This window comes from Dunckerocampus dactyliophorus, chromosome 9 (assembly GCF_027744805.1).
Source record: "Dunckerocampus dactyliophorus isolate RoL2022-P2 chromosome 9, RoL_Ddac_1.1, whole genome shotgun sequence".
Lineage (NCBI taxonomy): Eukaryota > Metazoa > Chordata > Actinopteri > Syngnathiformes > Syngnathidae > Dunckerocampus > Dunckerocampus dactyliophorus.
In genome coordinates, this window is record NC_072827.1 from 923,156 (window position 1) to 940,960 (window position 17,805).

At 46.4% G+C, this 17,805-nt stretch overlaps 3 protein-coding genes across 5 annotated transcripts; 1 reads left to right on the plus strand and 2 right to left on the minus strand.

The window, feature by feature from the left end:
• Positions 1-1,062: 1,062 nt before the first annotated feature.
• sucla2 (succinate-CoA ligase ADP-forming subunit beta) lies at positions 1,063-9,754 on the minus strand. The gene is made up of 11 exons (XM_054787673.1): positions 9,608-9,754; positions 8,849-9,044; positions 6,884-6,983; positions 6,631-6,793; positions 5,398-5,526; positions 4,702-4,840; positions 4,458-4,619; positions 4,237-4,379; positions 2,800-2,920; positions 2,609-2,697; positions 1,063-2,530 (listed from the first exon to the last, which is right to left on the minus strand). Exons 1-11 carry the CDS (start codon positions 9,689-9,691, stop codon positions 2,456-2,458), a joined length of 1,401 nt encoding a protein of 466 aa, XP_054643648.1. The 5' UTR covers positions 9,692-9,754; the 3' UTR covers positions 1,063-2,455.
• Positions 9,755-10,262: 508 nt separating this feature from the next.
• med4 (mediator complex subunit 4) lies at positions 10,263-14,477 on the minus strand. 2 transcript variants are annotated; one of them, XM_054787675.1, is made up of 7 exons: positions 13,855-14,283; positions 13,647-13,713; positions 13,316-13,486; positions 11,007-11,064; positions 10,852-10,938; positions 10,647-10,778; positions 10,265-10,530 (listed from the first exon to the last, which is right to left on the minus strand). In XM_054787675.1, exons 1-7 carry the CDS (start codon positions 13,929-13,931, stop codon positions 10,358-10,360), a joined length of 765 nt encoding a protein of 254 aa, XP_054643650.1. In that variant the 5' UTR covers positions 13,932-14,283; the 3' UTR covers positions 10,265-10,357. The 2 variants fall into 2 exon arrangements, with proteins under 2 accessions (XP_054643649.1, XP_054643650.1); XM_054787674.1 differs by lacking the exon at positions 13,647-13,713 and having other exon boundaries at positions 10,263-10,530; positions 13,855-14,477.
• Positions 13,750-17,376, plus strand: LOC129187887 (GDP-Man:Man(3)GlcNAc(2)-PP-Dol alpha-1,2-mannosyltransferase-like). Of its 2 annotated transcripts, XM_054787669.1 has the most exons (7): positions 13,750-14,119; positions 14,273-14,376; positions 14,540-14,761; positions 14,994-15,196; positions 15,333-15,501; positions 15,605-16,224; positions 16,366-17,375. In XM_054787669.1, the coding sequence occupies exons 2-7, from the start codon at positions 14,306-14,308 to the stop codon at positions 16,647-16,649; spliced, it is 1,569 nt and encodes a 522-aa protein (XP_054643644.1). In that variant the 5' UTR covers positions 13,750-14,119; positions 14,273-14,305; the 3' UTR covers positions 16,650-17,375. The 2 variants fall into 2 exon arrangements, with proteins under 2 accessions (XP_054643644.1, XP_054643647.1); XM_054787672.1 differs by having other exon boundaries at positions 13,750-14,376; positions 16,366-17,376.
• The last annotated feature ends 429 nt before the right edge of the window (positions 17,377-17,805 follow it).

Consider the following 17,805-nt stretch of genomic DNA (forward strand, 5'->3'; position numbering starts at 1 on the left):
CGTAACATCATGAAAAACAAAACAAAATAATATGAATAAAGTCCTAATATTTGGAGGAGAAGAAGAAGGTTCAAACTGAAGCAGGAACGTTGGAAGGGGCAGTCACGCGCCACATTAACCAGTCAGACTACTTCAAACAGGGAGAAGAATCCATTCTGCTTTTAATGAACGTCTGAGCCGTCTCAAGCTTCAAATACTTTTGCTTCTTCCCAAAATATGTGAATATTGTTTTGCTGTCATACATATTCTGTCTCTGCCATTGAAAAAGCTAAAAACTGCCATTCGAAAGCTAAAGCGTTCCTCAATTGGGTTTGTGTTAATTGCAGCTTACTTGCTAACGGAGGTGAAGTTTGGGCAGTGTTTCAATTCGCGCACTTCCGTACTAACACGTAATTATAAAGGTACATTGCGGACTTACTTCCCCCAAGGGCGTGGATTTTGACAGTGTAACGATGATCGCAGTATTTAGCAGCTTCCACTTCTTCTCTCTTTTAATCGTGAATTGCAACCACTCGAGTTAGCCCCTCTCTTCCCCTTGCGTAGACAACATGACGGCAACTGAGGGTACAGCACCGTCACTATTTGGGGCGTGCTGAGTGCAACATCCGGGTACTGATCGCGCACTGCATTTTGCTGTATATGTAAATCCGCCAGTTGCAACTGACTACCCCCTCCGAGAGTGCCATTTGTACACCTTTGGGTATTCAACTTCAAAGTATCACCTACTCATTGTTATTAATGTAACACACCGTGCGCCATGATTAGTCACGGTGTGTTGATTGAACGAGTGCCTACATCATAAATCTCAAAGTTGAAGTAAAAGTCATCTTTATCTTTCTTAGAGGAACTGTAAATTGTAAATTATCAGCCACAATTGTGTAATTATGATGCTGCACTCCCCTGAAAGTTTATAGTTTAACTTCTGTTTATCCTCTGGCCTACAAACTGTGCACACTAAAACTAATCATGTGCTCTAATTGTGCACGCTGTGTAAGTTTGAATGAAATGAGTTTGCTACTGCTAAGTATGACATCATTTCTAATGAGTGACACAAAGCACAGATGCACTGATGTCCTGTCTTTATTTTTCTCTGATTACTGAACCCCTTGATAGAAGCATAAATATTTTACAGAGCGGCGGTTTAGTTATTTACAAGATTCAACCCGGGTCACAATGTGGCATGTCATGTGAAAAGAAAGGGGTGTGGCCTTGCACCACAATGTACAGAAAACGGCAAATAAAAAGCTGGCCTCCGTCGTGGCATGATGGCAGCATAAACGTGGCTCCATGGAGCGTACAGTACAAGTCAATAAATAGCCAAAAAGAAAGGAGAGCTTGTAGCGTCACGCATCCAGAAAGTAACACAAGATGAAGAGAAACAGACCAAAGCTGCCACCGACAGGATGCCCAAGTCTGCCAACGCTGTTCAGCAGACTTGTTGCAGATTCTGAAATAAGAGTGTGCGTTTTAACAATGCATTCATTGGCCGGCGTGTGCGTGGTAGAGCTACAGCCTTCAGATCATGAGGGGTTTTAAATGTTTAAATCCTACAGAGACGCAGGGAGCCGAGCAGAATAAAGGCAGGAAATGGCATGAAGTGATTTACTGTCACGTCGATGCCACATTTAGACTGTCTGCCTCCCTCCCTGGGGGTGCTTCATGAAAAAGAAGTTGAGTTCCATTAAAGAAGCACTGAATAATACATTGTGCTAAGATCTATGTGTCAGTTTGGTAGGTCCATAGTGACCCAAAAAACCGTTACAGCCATGCCAAACCTCTGAACTTTGAGCTGCGCAGGAGTCCAAACGTTAAAAAGGCACGAGGACAGAAGCTGCTCTCTGATGCAACACAAAATCACAACTTCTATCCTCTCTAGAATGTTCTGGCATGCGAGCACGGCACGCGGCATGTCATGGCCGCTTCCGCCCGCTGATCAACGCTCCCGCCTGGTTATTGCAGGGGTGGCATGCCTGCAGGGAGAAGACTCGGCGTTGGCAAACCGCTGCTACCCTGTTGTTTACGGCCGTGCTATTGAGGCGCAAATTGAGTCGCATTCTGGGCCGCGTCTCAGCTGGAGGACATGCGGGTTATTGTGTGTTTCAGCTACATTTGTTTGCCCTATGTTTATAGCTTCCCCATGTGGGGCTATTTTTGTCTTATTTTTATTGTTGTTGTCCTTTTTAAGCTTGAACACGCTGAGACACTCATGCAAAAACACAGTTATTCTGATGAGTTTGCAGGCCTACTTTACACCCAGAAGACTTGAATGCATGCATCTATTGTCTGCCGAGTGAGGAGTGTGTTTGTGCGCAAGTGTTTTGGTGCCACCATGCCACAGAGGAAGGACAAGGGTGTAAAGAACAGGTTCAGGGGGTGGTGTTTGCTGGCTGTTTCGGGGTGGGGGGGCTTTGGGGGAGTGTCCAGGAACAGCAAGCGTTTGAGGTGAGGAGATGGCTCAGATGGGAAGTTGGAAGGTGATGTCCACTTGAGCCTCCTTAGCCAGTGAAACGATTTCTGAAAGTCTGACAACCTGTGAATGCGCCACAAGATCATGGTAACATGTGATATTGGAGACTCAACAAAGCAGTGTATTGGAGTGTGTGTGTACCATTTTGGCAGCTTCATCGAGGTCATCGCAGGCCAGGATTTTCAGCGGGCTGGCAGCAATCAGAGCTTTGGCGTCATCCACTCGTGTGCCTGAAATGACCAAAGAAGGAGTGACAGGAAGCATTTCATCATACATATTCATTATGACGCCGGGAAAGAATGTTGAAGGTGAGCAAGTAGAGTGTTTTCTACCTTGTAGACGCACAACAATGGGGATCTTGAGGTCAAGGTCTTGCACGGCCATGATGATGCCCTGAGCGATGACGTCACACCTCATGATGCCTCCAAAGATGTTGACTAGGATGGCCTGAACCTGAGACCAAGCCAACATTGACTTAGCGTTAGTAGGTGACGCTAAGTTACGTGATGTCATGGGGGTGCATGATAAATGATCGGGGCCAATATGAAGGTTTGATGTCATACCGATAAATCAAAAAATTGCACTTTTTCTGGAATTTTGCCCATCATCCACAATCCTTATGTGAAGCATTTTTTTGCATCTCTTCTGTTGTTCTAAAGATATAAAAACTGCTAAAAAGGGGCAGCTGAGAATGCATGTCAAGGGACACAATTACTCCGCCTATAAAATCTTCTGTAAAAACATCCAAAAAGCGCCAACAACGCTCTATTTACACAATGTGACCTGCATATTAACCAAGTTACAGCAACATTGTCATTGTTCAATGACAATAACTACTACTGATAATAATAATAGCCGAATAACTACTTTACTGGCGTAGTGACACCTCACCACACCACACTAGCGACTAGCTCCACCGCTCGCTCACAACGCTTCAGGCCACTACCAAAATGTAGCACAACACATTGGAGCTGCCGCCACTGCTGCTGTTGTTTCTGCTTTTGAGTTTGGAAAAGTTAACGCTCTGTGTAGCTTTCCTTTCCATGTTGCTATGTGAAATCAATGTGCCCAGGAGGAAGGAAGTTCCGGTAATGCTTAAAATGACCAAAATACTGTGAGTATTACGTGTTATCGTGAATGTACTTGTTACTACATGCTCACAGCATGGATAGAAAACCAGAAAACCTTCTTGGTTTTAATAGCAGGATTTGTAGGCAGAAAAGGTGTGTCCCATTATGTGCATTAATTAGCTGCCTCTTTTTGTATCTTTAGAAAGCACGCAAAAGAGACAAGGATTGTGGATGATGAGACGTGTCCTAAAAAAAAAGTAGCTCACACCAACACTGAGGCAGCAAACAAAGTATGCTAGTTTTCAGAAGTCAACATACTCCTGTGAAACATTTCTAGTCAAGTTGGATTGTTTGATGTATCTATACTAGCCCTCTAAGAAGTTCATTGTAACGTTGATCAAAAGTTCATATCATTAAACAATTCATTGAAAAATTCAGACATTTCATCCAAAAACGACCCTGCCTTTGAAAAGCATCGGAACCAAGAGTGGTTAGTTAATAGAGATGTGGTGATATTTAGTTAGGACAATGGAATCTACAGCTTTTTCAAATGAAACTTTTTTTTTTTTAGTCGTTTTTACATCCCAGGTGTGCAGAAATGACAGTTAAGTGTAAATGTAAGAAATAATAGATGTGAAAACTTCTCGGTATCGCTCATCTTCTCCGTTCTGCTGCTGCTTCTCACACAGTTTATCTTACCTTCCTGTCTGAGGTGATGAGCTTGAAGGCCTCTGTCACCTGATGGGCTGTGGCTCCGCCCCCTACATCCAGGAAGTTGGCAGGCGTGCCGCCATGCAGCTTGATGATGTCCATGGTGGCCATGGCCAGTCCGGCTCCGTTGACTGCATGAACAACACATGACCCTTATCTCACTAAATATCACAGTTCAACCAGTCCTGAAACACTTTCTTCAAACAAACCCAAGCAGCCAATGGTTCCGTCCAGGCCGATGTAGTTAAGGTCAGCCAAGGCCGCCTGCTGGTCTCGGGGGTCCTCCTGGGTCCAGTCCTGCAAGTCGAACACCTTCTTCTGGCGATAGGCAGCGTTTGAATCAAAGTTGATCTTGGCGTCCATGCACATCACTGTTGATGAGACAAGAAAGCCAACCTTGTTATAGGTGGTACTGCTCCAACTGGGTCAGGTCGGTTGCTAAGAGATTTGTACCAATGCCAGAGGAGTCCTCCACCATGGGATTGATCTCCACCATGGAGGCGTCGTACTTTATGAACACATTGTACAGTTTGACCATGTTCTCTGCTGCTTCCTTCTGCAGCGCCGGCGGGAAGCCCATCTTCTGTGCAACCTGCAGCAAGAACAAAGGGCAACAGCTTGACCCTGGAACAGATTGTTTCCAGTGCGAACCAAATCGTACCAGCGTTCCAGATTGTGCTAGAACAATAAATGACTGCTGGGGTGTTTGAACAAAGCATCATCTTCAGAAATGAATGCCAACAATGGAGGTGCATTTATTGGACTCCTCTAACAATCAGCATCTCTTGTGCTGACAGACGTATTGAGTGTGCTCTCACTATGACAACATCAACTCAATATGCAGACCAAAGTCTACTGCAACACAAACCCAACATGGTTTACAGGCACAGCGTGACAGTCCTATAAAATGGCTGCTGAAAGCAGGGGTTGGTCTGCAGGCATAAGTTCAAACATATTTTGTACGCAGCCGTGGGAAGCAGCTTTCCGTGTGAGCATTAAATCACAATCATTGGGTTTTAGACACAGAAGGACAAACACAGAATTCCTCTCTTGAGCCGCCGCCTCTTTTTCGATCTCGGGCCCCGGCCCACACGGTGGGAGCATCTCCAGTTGTTTTTGTGACTGCTGTCATCTGCTATTGATCCTCACCTTGAGTGCCTGCTCCATCTTAATGCCCTCCACAATGTCGATGGGCTCCTTCACAATGGCGTCTGGGTTTTCCGCCGCCACATCTTCGATGTTGACGCCCCCCTGTGAGCTGCCAATCAACACGGGGCCCTGTGGCACAAATGAGCATGAATGCAAGCAAAACAAATAGCATAATATTCATGGTTTTTCAACATACAGGCGATAGGTGGTGGAAGTTATTACCAAATGAACATCATTAATGCTTTTCTGCTCATGAGGTCATTAAAACTATAAAGACCAATATGTGCAGCCCACGTGCAGGTTGGTTGTTAGTCAGGTCTTCATTCAGAACATTTGCATCCTCCCCAATAAGCTCCGGTTGATCTGAAATTTCACACTGGTCGTAAGAAGGTGACACTACTGTGCTGTGCTGCCATCTAGTGGTGGCCGGGAGAACCAACAGCTTGACGACTAGTTGCCGCCACAAGTGTGTTTTCATCATTTAAAAAAAAAAAAAAAAGGAAACGTATTGATGGTCCTGTCCCATACTCACTCAGTATCTGTCTGGGGGGGTGCAAACTGTTTGCACCTTTCAAGCGCCACGGCGATAGGAACAAGCCCCAGGCTCTGGGCGTCGTCGCCATGAAACTCCATGTTGTTTTTTCCTCAGTGCGGCCAGTTGGTGAAATAGCTTCCTCATAAGTTCAGCACAATCAGCGCCATGTCTGTTTACAAGTGAGCTCAGGGGACGTTGTGGCAGGCCGTTTGCAGCATGTCCCAAAAAAGGAGCGCTTCCAGCACAGTACGAGCAATCTTGCCTCATTGGAGCTTTTCTTTTTTTATTGGTTATCGGCGCTACTGTATTTTTGAATGTTATTGGATTTATTGGTATGACAACAGAATACCTCATAATTATCACGTACCATGAAATACTGTAAAGTCCAAGCTCATCAAGACAGTCCTGCTAACGCCAGGTCAGTGGCTTGGTCAGGTGTAACGTCATCAGGGCATTTTTAGCGCTTATTGGAGCTACTTTTTAATGTCATCGGCTTTATCGGTATGACATCATAATTCCTCATATTTATGCACCCCTATACAGTATATTATAACAAAGCAGGCGATATCTGATAGCTATCGCCCCATAAACGATATTTCTGTATCGGACATGAAAAAGTGTATTGTGACATCTGGAGTACAAACTAAGACTCAAGAACCCATCAGTTGGAGGTTCATGAAGGTCTGAGTGTTGTTCACCTGGAAGGATCTCTCCATGGTGATGGCGAAGTAGTACTCCCTGCGTGGATACCTGCGCTCGCAGATGAACACCTGGTTGCAGATGCGGCCCGCCTCCCCCGTCTGCTTGGTGTACAGCTTTCGGCCGATCATCTGTGATGAAATGTCTCGCGCCTCCTCCGGCCTGGGACACACGGGAGGACACACGGTTGAGGAATTGGAAACCACAGCATGGAATGACATCATTATCATCCGGTCCGTTTGAAACACTTACGAGTAGACGATCCTGACTCCTCCCTTCAGTCCACCCTCGAACGTGCCCTTCCCTCTGCCGCCCGCCAGAACCTGAGCTTTCACCACCAGGTCCTTAGAGCCTAACACACACAGCGGTGAAGGTTATACCACGATGGAAGACGTGTGGCTTGCTTTTTGTTTTCTTCACATTCTGAAATCAACCATTCCATGTCCCACCAATCAACACACTGCACTGTTTCTAGCCCCGCCACTTTACATACCCCACCGCCGACGGATGACGGTGGATTGACACACGATACCTCTAAGGCCTGGACGCCATGTTTGGCACTGGCTATTTAAGAAGTCCGCAGGGTTCTGCAAGCTTTTCAGGGCTTTCTCAAGAACATTCTGAATTGCACCCAAACACTACACTGCACAATTAAGAACCACTCTGGTGTGACAGAAGCCAAGAGTCCATTTGGTAGCGGTACAAATCATAGCAGTTTCAGTTACCAGGACAAAATAAAAAACACAGTCGAGCCAACATTTTATCTAAGGGCGTACTCACTAGGCCAATCGTACCACGCATGTGTGAATCACACGGCACGCTTCCCCTCTCTTCACACAATTGGGTGAGGTGGTTTGGATTCACGTGCACACACAACGTAGCTGTGTCATACGACTGTAATGCGATCGCTCCTCGGAGGTTAATGTAACGTGACACAATTCATAATAGAAACTAAATACAAAGACTCCAAATAATCCATCAGCCAAAGCCAGAGCACGCTCGCTCACTCGCGACTGCATGTGCGTAATAAAAACGACATTTAATTCATGCAATCGCTACTCTTGCAAAAATGAATGATAGCTGCAACCTTGCACAAGATAAGGTAGATCACCTGCATACTAGGACATCTTTTCTCTGATTTAAATGATTAATAATGACCTTTTTATGAATGGTAACAGAAATACAAAGTGGTTTGATGGCGCTATCTGCAGAGGGAAAAGAGTGCTGCAGCTATGAATCCAGCAGAGGGCGATGTCTGAAGTCAATTCACTCAACATTTTCCAGCAGGAAGATGCTTTGACAAGACAGGATGCTGTGTAGCTGCATGTTTCGTAAGTACAAAAGTGTAACTGTTTCTTAATGTGTACAGCTGAATTTAAAATGCATTTATTAACTGTGAGAGACTTATTATAAGGTTTAGAACAGGGGTGGGCAATCTTTTTGACTTGCGCAGGGGCCATCTACATATAGGTGGCAGCTCGTGGTGCAAAAAAAACAAAACACAACACATCCACAGCCAAGTTAACGCATCACATAAATCAACAACTAAGCGCTAAACATAGCACCTAACTCAAAACTTATTTCCAAATGCCCGCAAGGCATGTTGGGTAGTCCAGGTGTAACAACACTCCTTGTTTACTTATCTGACGACCACAACATATTTTGAAATCTAGCAAAAATGCAACCAACACGGGCAATATGTTGGGAGAAAGAGTACCACAAGCTGCCCAGCATGCCTTGTTGTTGGAATTTATGGGTGTTTTTTCGGCATGGGTATTGCACGTAGGTATTTGTTTGTATGCCCACAAGGTGCAGTGGGTAGGTTACTTTGTGTGTCGTGTGTTGGCGTGTTGTTTTGTTTGGATGGCTTTTTTCTACAAGCTACATCTGACTATTTTGGCGACCCAAGCGTGCCACAATAGCACTGCAAGTCATGTTGCCGGCTACAGTTTCCATGTTTAAAGCTTTAAAAAAGGAATTTGGAAATGCCCGGTGGGCCGGATTAAGACGTTTGAGATTGCCTACCCCTGGTTTAGATCAAAAATAGGCTTTTCATTACTGTGTCCATTATTTGTGTTTGCAAATGCTCAGTGTGAGTGCAGGCAGCAGAAGCCAGGAGAGGCAAGGGGAGTTGCACCCAAATCCAGCACGACACGAATGGCCTTGTGCGAGTACGCCCCAAGTGAGATGTTCCGTGAAGTTTGATGTTCGACTGACCGATCTGCTTGGCCACGGCGTAGGCCTCATCCGAGGAGCTGGCCACCATTCCGGCCGGCACAGAGATGCCGGCCTCCTTCAGCAGGCCGATGCTCATGTACTCGTGCAGCGAGAGGTTCCTCTGCTGCTGCTGTAGGTGGGGGAGCTGCGGCTGGGACACATGGCCTCCAAACAGGCCAGTGGAACCTGCTACAACCTGGAGAGGCCAAGACAGAGAGGGTGGCTTTAAATGAGAGAAGAGGACCAGGTTTTTAAAAAAAGCTTCCTCCGTGTGGCAGTCAGCACCCAATCTGTAATGTGCATTATAAGCTTAACAGACACTTATGCATCGGTGACATTCATTGTTCCATGTTTTGCTTCCGTGTCCCGCTACTCAGCAGCTGACATATTTAGTTGTTGCATGCGGAAGCTTAACACTCTGTTGCAAACTTTGGGAGGACGAGCGGAGCGTCCTGCTGGAGGTCACTGATATGTCAAGCCTGTGCGCATTCAGCTACAAAAACACTGCACACACACACACACACCGAGCCAACAACAAACTGCTTCTGTGTGCGTGTTAGCTGCTTTCAGATATAGCTATCAAGCTAGCTTGGCGCTCGTTTGCACATTAGCAATAATAACGGACTCAACTTGAGCTAATGTCATATTTGACCCTGTCATTTTCCTAACTGCTGTGCCGGTCAGGGAGGCTGTAGCACCGTCACTCCCATTGGCCCCTAAAGCAGGAACCTCTCGCTTTTCATGTGGTTTAAGTCTCACCTTGGAAGCGGAGCTAATCGTGTTTCTGTGGCCTGAATTCCTCAAGCTAGCCGTCAAACGGCCGCAGATCAGGGACGTCGCCATGTCGGCTTCACAGGCGATGACTAGTGCGCATGCGTTGGGAAGGATGGCGGCAGCTGTGTCGCCTTTTACGAAGATGGGACTTTACAGGATGTTCTTCGAATGACGATTATCTTGATTTCAGAAGAGCCTCTTCACTGTGTCGTTCAAGCCCTAATGTACGTTACAATATAAATCAGCAACTTGTAAACATTATAACCACTTTTAGTCAATATATGCTGAACAAATATTTCCGGAATGCACGTGAAGGCAGCACGGACTTGTCCGATAGCTATTTTTCTGTTCTAGTGTACATTCTGTAAACTATTTGTTGGAATTACGTTACTGCATACCTTCAATCAAATATTTGCTTCATTTTTTCCTAAATATCAGCTATTTATTTACCCCATTTGAGTCTTTTCAACTTTGACCAGTACTTTTGCACTGTTACGATAATTCCTTCATATACTACTAGCAGGCCCCACTGTTACACACGCCAGCCCATAGGATGCCTGCTGGGATGACAGCAAATTTAAATCTTTGAGGAGGTTAGTATGTGATCTCAATCATTAGCTGGAGCAGCAACATCAAAAAATCTGGAGCGCAGGCCAAACAAAAAAAAATACTCAAAAACGTTTTATTTACAAGCTTACATGTATACACACACACACACACACACAGAAGGGTCTTTCAGTCTGAGTCACTGCTGCTACTAGAAGAGTCCGTTGACATGGCCTCCACATCGTCCTCGTTCTCCTTGTTGTGTCCTGGAGGTTCCACGCCGAAGTCGTTGCCATGGTGTGGAGGCAGCATGCCAACAGAAAGGTCAGACGACGGCCAGGGGTAGTGGGGCGTCAGGACGTCTGACGGGGCAGAGAGGTGACATTGTGACAAATAAACAAATCAAATCATTACAAAATAATGGGCCAAGAGACTGCATATTAAACCTAACTATATACATTTTTTTAAATCAAACTACCTGGCAACCTCCCAGCAGCGAGCGCATCACCAGGCAGATGTCCATTCACACCGTTGGTAGGCAAGTTGGCCATATGACCCAACATCCCGCTGCGCATCTCCAGGTCAGTGGGGTAAGGTCGCCGTGGGTCACCTGACAATAAACGGGTTTATTTTGACTGACAAACAAACTTTGGTGTCTCGTGTTTGCGGTGACTGCTTCCCACCTGGGACCCAGTTGAGTGGGGCGCACACGGCGTTACTGGCGCTGATTCTGTGAGCGTACTTGATGATCTCCTCCGAGGAGATGCTTCCTGCAGAGAGCAACATGCTAGTTTAATCCTACACACCCTGGTTGTGCCGCACAGGTGGGCTCGCTCACCTTTCCTGGCTCGCTCAATGGACTTGAGCTTCTCTTTGGCCTGGTAAACTGCTGTCGCCTTTTACAAGACAAAGATGAGCCAAATTAGATTAAAGCAATGAACCACTTACTTGTCCCATCACTTCTACTCTGCTGTATTACTAATCACTTAGTGCACTATTTCCGATCTTATTTGGAGTCTTTGAGATTATTTTGTATTTTGCACAGCAACCTGTCACTTGCACAAGCATCTGTACCGACCTGCTTTAAGTCCACCACCATAGTACCCAAGAAGAGCAACGTGACCTGCTTGAATGACTATCGCCCTATAGCACTCACTCCTATTGTTATGAAGTGCTTTGAAAGATTAGTCATGACCCACATCAAAAAGAGCATCCCAGCGGCAACTATGGACCCCCTACAGTTTGCATATCGCCAGAACCGGTCCACGGATGATGCAGTCAACACTGCCATCCACACAGCCCTTTTTCACCTACAGGGCCAGGACACATATGTCAGAATGCTATTTATAGACTATAGCTCTGCTTTTAATACAGTCAGCCCCCACAAACTCACAAATAAGCTCCTCACACTTGGCCTGTCTCCCTCCCTCTGTAACTGGGTGTTTAACTTTCTCACAGGCAGACCCCAGTCAGTCAGAGTCCACAATCGCACATCCAGCTCAAGAATTGTGAGCACTGGGACCCCACAGGGGTGTGTGCTGAGTCCGCTCCTCTACACGCTCTTCACCTACGATTGCGTGGCCTCCCAGAACACCACCAGCATCATTAAATTTGCGGATGACACTACAGTCATCGGCCTGATCACTGGTGGTGTTGAAACATCATACAGAAGAGAGGTGGCGGACCTCATAGCTTGGTGTCGTGATAACAACCTCCTTCTCAATACAGATAAGACTAAAGAGATGATCATCGACCCAAGAACAAGGGAAAAGGAGCCGCATAGACCCCTGTTTATTGATGAGACTGAGGTGGAGAGGGTGAAAACCTTCAAGTTCCTTGGCACACACATCAGCGAGGACCTCACCTGGTCTCACAACACCCAACAAATTCTGAAGAAGTCCCAAAGGAGACTGTACTTCCTGAGAAGACTGAGGAAATTTGGCATGTCCACCACAATCCTGAGTTGCTTCTACAGATGCACTATGGAAAGTGTCCTTACCGCCTCCATCACTGTTTGGTACGGTAACTGTACAACACGTGATAGGAAGGCACTCCAGCGGGTGATCAAGACCTCACAGAACATTGTTGGGGCAGCCCTCCCCTCACTGCAAGACATTTATAAAACTAGAGTCCTACGAAGAACACACAACCTCATCAAGGACAGCACACATCCACAACAGTCATTATTCACACTCCTACCGTCAGGCAGACGCTACAGGAGTTTGAAGTCCAGGACCACAAGGCTGGCAAACAGCTTTTACCCACAAGCCATCAGGCTTCTCAACGAAGCACTCACACACGCCGCACGCAACACACACTCATAGCACTTTATTTATTTATTTATTTGTATTATTTATTTGTATTAATGTCTCTTCTGTTTTTGTTGCTTAATTTATTGGTATATATGTTTATGTTTCTTATGTTCTTATTCTTTCTTGTGTTTTCTTTCTTTTCTTGGGAGAATGAACAGAATAAGATTTTCATTGCATAGTATAACTGCTGTTTTACCATGCACATGACAATAAAACTCTCTTGAATCTTGAATTACTCAAGATGTGCATAATGGAGCAAATTTTACATATATTTTTGCCTAAATGAAGCATTTTCAAGCATAAACATGGCTAAAGGAACTGAAATATAAATATCAGGCATTCAGAAGACTCATTCAAAGATGCAGTGAATGATACTGTATGTAGTATTCTACACTGGTCACTAGTTGTCAGTGATGTCACTGTAATGTTCGGTGGGACACAAACACTAGACTTGATCCCGGAACAACAGACTTATTGCTGGTTTGAATAATCCCTAATTAAAAATCCCTAATAAAAACAGGTTACAACCCAACCTCTATTTGTGCCCGCCATAGTTTGCTACAATGTAAAGTTGCGAGATGAGATTAAATGACACCTCTTAATTAAGCACACCAAAGTAGTCGTGGGTGAGAGCGAACATGATGTGGGTTTGACTTCTGGATCACTTTGAGTGATCTCTATCAAGAAACTTGACAGTTATCGTTAAGCATCTGCATGGAGCGGTCGCAGTACTGTCATTCTATGGCTGCTACGTTGCAAAACCTAACCTACCAGGATAATGTAACAACTGACCATGTAATTGTATGAGGAATAGCATATATAGCAGTCTGCCCACCAGAATGTGTTCGGCCTCCTTCAACTGCTTCTGGAGCTGCTGGATGTCACTGTCCCGCTTCTCCACCTCCTTCTCCAGGAGCTGCATCTCCTGGTGCACCTTGCCCTGCTGCTGGGCCACCTCCATCAGCTCCTGGAACTCACGGTCACGCTGCACTAGCAGCTCCAGGATCTTAGACCAACACAAATGCATACTGGTATAGCGGAGTAGAATATAATTTATAGTTGCACAACACAGCAGTATTTCCGGTTTCTTCCCGTCGGGTGCATTAGACGTTAAAATACTGCCTCAGCATGTCTGCTGGTCGTGTATGGACGGTAGGAGCCGGTACCTGAGTGTCCTCTCCGGGCTGTGGAAGTTTCTGACTACGGGACAAAGCCAACATTTCAATCAGCTCCCTGAAACGATCAAATGGGCACAATTCGCAAAAATACCAGTGAAACGCAATGCATGGTGAACTCACAGCGGACCGGTCCGCTAAACCGACATGAGAAACGTGTGGGTTTTAAACGTCAACAAAAATCAGAGTTTCAGTCTACCGTGATAAAACCTCCAAATCGTCCAAAACGCACAAGAGACGCTCTTTTGTTGATTTCTCCGTCGCGGTGGCCGCCATTTTGCTCAACCCACTTCCGTACTTCACCGGAGGAGGAAAAGACGACAGAGACAACGTTACTAACCAGGGGATTCGTGAATTCTATATCTTGTATTACATTAATGCTAACCATTTTTACTCAATGGTGCGCCGTGTGTTGTCTCTGCGGTCCTCTACAGCCAGCAATAAAAGGATGACGTAGTCAAAATGTAATGAATACTGTTGGATTTATATTAATTATCTGATAATATATTACTGTGTTGTATTCGTTAATATTGTGATGTTTCACCGATGTGTACTGAATACATTTCACTCGCCAAAACAAACTGCTCTTCGGCTGTCTCCGTCAATCACGTGATCAGGTCGGAGCTTTCCGCTGAGCCGCCACTGTCAAGATGGCTGACCACCATCATCATCATCATCATCATCGTCACAACTTCTCTCTGTGCTTCTGTGACTTCATGAGGTAAATGTTGCCACTCGTTTCGAACACATAACAATTCCGCGAAGCGCACTATCGTACACAAAGTGAGCGACACTGTTGGTGTCGTTAGCTTCAGATCCCAGGTAGAGCAGGTAGCAAGCTAGCCGCCACATAAACATTAGCATCTCTTTTTGCTGCTCTCCAGGCTGCTGTGGTCGCTGATGGTTCCCTGCCTGGTTCTCAGCCTGGTGCTGACTCTTCTCCTGCTACTGCTCCTGCTGGGGCTTCGCGTTTGGCTGCAGGGCCGCCGGAGAGCGCGTCGCACTCTGGACGGTGGCCCGGCGGTGGCGTTCTTCCATCCGTACTGCAACGCTGGAGGAGGCGGGGAGAGGGTCCTCTGGTGCGCGCTGAGGGCCCTCATGCACCGGTACACCCGTCTCTGTTACACCTGTGTGTTATACTGTGCCTCTCTGTGTGCGGTGATGCAGGAAGTCAGACATTTCACACCTCCAACTAAAACACGTGACCTACTTATGAAGTTAACCCCGCTGACGTCACGTCAGCGTGTTTTTGGTTTACTTTTTGTTTCCTGGACTTCTTCTCAAATGCACCATGTCATACCATGCCCTTTCATCCCATGCTTCCTCTCCTCATCCTAGCTATCCCAGCGTTTCCTTCGTGGTGTATACGGGTGACCAAGGAGTGACCAGCGCTCAGATCCTGGAGGGGGCCACACGGCGGTTCAACATCAAGCTGCCCAGACCTGTCAGTTTCATCTTCTTGCGACACCGTGCTCTGGTGGAGGCCGCCTCCTACCCTCACTTCACTCTGTTGGGCCAGAGCGCCGGCTCCATGTTCCTGGGTAAGACTAACGCTAAACATGGTGAGGTCAAAGGTTGTATCGCACCAACAGTTGTTTCAGACGTGTTGTCCTTTTTCTTGTGCAGTTTAAATTAGGTAACCAAATGATTCAATTGTGATGTGTGTGTGTGTCCCAGGCTGGGAGGCTCTGATGGCCTACGTTCCTGACCTGTACATGGACTCCATGGGCTACGCCTTCACCCTGCCTATCTTTCGTTACCTGGGGGGCTGTCAGGTGGCCAGCTATGTTCACTATCCCACTGTTAGCACTGACATGTTGTCTGTGGTGAGAGATAGGAACCCCAGGTAAACACACACACACACACACGCTAAGGCAGCCATCCAGGTTGTTCATTCACATGATGTGTAAGCGTATGACCCTGTGTGGTGTTGTCTTGTCGCATTTCAGGTTTAACAACGCGGACTTCATCTCCAGAAACCCGTTGCTGAGCGCCGCAAAGGTGGCGTATTACTGCTTCTTCGCTCTGCTCTACGGCCTGGTCGGCTCCTGCAGCGACGTCATCATGGTCAACTCCACGTGGACGTTGGGGCACATTCTAGCGCTGTGGAGGTCCCCCAGCCGCACCAGCGTGGTCTACCCGCCCTGCGACATCAAAGCCTTTCTAGACGTGCAGCTGGGCGAGGACGACGAAGAAGTGGACGATGGTTGGGAGGAGCTGGGAGGCGAGGAGGATGGCGCAGGGTACAGGAAGCGCCACTCCATCGTGTCTGTGGGTCAGTTCCGGCCGGAGAAGGACCACCAGTTGCAGATCAGAGCCTTTCATAAGCTGCTGGGTGGGAAGGAGCAGGGTCCGATGGGGCGGGAGTCTCTGAGGCTGGTGCTGATCGGGGGCTGCAGGAACGAGGAGGACGAAGAGAGGGTGCTCATGCTGCGCGGGCTCTGTAAGGAGCTTGGCGTGGAAGACCGTGTGGATTTTAAACTCAACGTTCCCTTTGAGGAGCTGAGGAGGGAGCTGGTGGACGCCACCATTGGTCTGCACACCATGTGGAACGAACACTTTGGCATCGGTAAGAAACAATACGATGTCACCATTTTGCATTTCAGTATTGTCCATCGTGGAAGGTTTGCTTTGGAGCCCACCAAGTGCCCCTAATGCACTTTGGGCTACGTTTCTAAGCTGATCAATCACACCTCGTCTTTGTTTGCAGGTGTGGTGGAGTGCATGGCGGCCGGCACCATCGTTCTGGCCCACAATTCCGGCGGTCCCAAACTGGACATTGTCGTGCCGTACGAGAGCGGACCGACGGGCTTCCTGGCCGACAGTGAGGACGGTTATGCGGCCGCCATGGAAACCATCCTGGCGCTGTCAGCGGCTGAGAGGATGGAGATCCGACGCAACGCACGGCGCTCTGTGTCACACTTCTCTGACCAGGAGTTTGAGGCCTCATTCCTCGCAGCCACCGACACACTAATGAGCAAATTGGAGCGATGAGAGCGAGCGGCGTCGAGCTGCCAGGGACCCAAACTGTTCTTTCCGTGAAAATACATAAGTTAAGAACTAGTTTCAAGTCAGTGAGGGTGTCTGAAGTGATGTCGCCAAAGTGTTTGTTTGGCCTTTATACTCGGGTTACGTGACAAACAAAGACGAGGCGCACCAAAGAAGACGGAACCAGGAACCAGTGGACCGCCGCCATGTTTCCTTCCGCATGCTGCTGAGAGCTGTTAGACCAAAAAAACAATCTTGTTAGATCTTTAAAGTACATTTGTTACAAACCTTTTAATGTTTTCTATGTAGAAGATTCTGCTAAAACCACCAATGAATGAAGCCTAATTTAATTATTCTAATTAGTTTTACCTGCAAATTAATCTTGATTGACTTTGGTGTTTCCAAGCGTTTATTATTTAATATTTATGGTGTGTGAAAATGTCTCTCCTGCCGGTTATTTCTTGTAACAATTAGCTTTCTGTGCTGATAAAGAGAATTATCTAACTTTTACTTTCCTGGATGTGTTATGTGTTGATTGCTGGCCGGATACTTTATATAAATGTTCTTGCATAGCTATGATGAACTCCAAGCATGGGTGGAAATATAGTTTTATGTATAGCCGTACTGTTCAAAGTCTGGCTGTTACTGCTTGTTTGTTTTTGGTTTTTTTGGCCCACAGTAAAGTATCTACCTCAATTTGCATAGTTCGGGAAAATTTCAAGAAATTGCAAATTAAACTACTTGAAATTTCAGGAATTATTATTTGATAAAATATTAGATTTAAAAACACTGCGCAGCAATCCCTGGTGTTTAATGTACCAAAAATAAACAATTTTTTTTTAATTCACTGGAAAAAAAAATCAGACTTGAATATTAGAAATATTTTTTAATCAATTTTCATTTTAGATTATGTGACGGGCCGCACGGTGGTCTAGTGGTTATCATCTTGGCCACACAGTCACAGTCTGGAGATGAGGAAGACCTGGGTTTTCCTACCTTCCATTGGAGACTCTAAATTGTCCATAGGTATGAATGTGAGTGTGAATGCTTGTTTGTCTATATGTGCCCTGCCATTGGCTGGCCACCAGTCCAGGGTGTACCCCGCCTGTCACCCAAAGTCAGCTGGGATAGGCTCCAGCATACCCCGGCGACTGTAAAGAGG

Excerpts from the sequence above, each read along its gene's own strand:
- sucla2 (XM_054787673.1), bottom strand. The coding sequence starts at position 9,691 with ATGGCGACGTCCCTGATCTGCGGCCGTTTGACGGCTAGCTTGAGGAAT. Across the intron at positions 9,045-9,607 it reads CGATTAGCTCCGCTTCCAAG|GTTGTAGCAGGTTCCACTGG; the intron begins GTGAGACTTAAA and ends TGGCCTCTCCAG. Across the intron at positions 4,620-4,701 it reads GGAGGACTCCTCTGGCATTG|TGATGTGCATGGACGCCAAG; the intron begins GTACAAATCTCT and ends TCTCATCAACAG.
- med4 (XM_054787674.1), bottom strand. The coding sequence starts at position 14,043 with ATGGTTAGCATTAATGTAATACAAGATATAGAATTCACGAATCCCCTG. Across the intron at positions 13,487-13,854 it reads GATTTGGAGGTTTTATCACG|ATCCTGGAGCTGCTAGTGCA; the intron begins GTAGACTGAAAC and ends TGTTGGTCTAAG. Across the intron at positions 10,779-10,851 it reads CCCACTCAACTGGGTCCCAG|GTGACCCACGGCGACCTTAC; the intron begins GTGGGAAGCAGT and ends GTTTATTGTCAG.
- LOC129187887 (XM_054787672.1), top strand. The coding sequence starts at position 14,306 with ATGGCTGACCACCATCATCATCATCATCATCATCGTCACAACTTCTCT. Across the intron at positions 14,377-14,539 it reads TGCTTCTGTGACTTCATGAG|GCTGCTGTGGTCGCTGATGG; the intron begins GTAAATGTTGCC and ends GCTGCTCTCCAG. Across the intron at positions 16,225-16,365 it reads GAACGAACACTTTGGCATCG|GTGTGGTGGAGTGCATGGCG; the intron begins GTAAGAAACAAT and ends CTTTGTTTGCAG.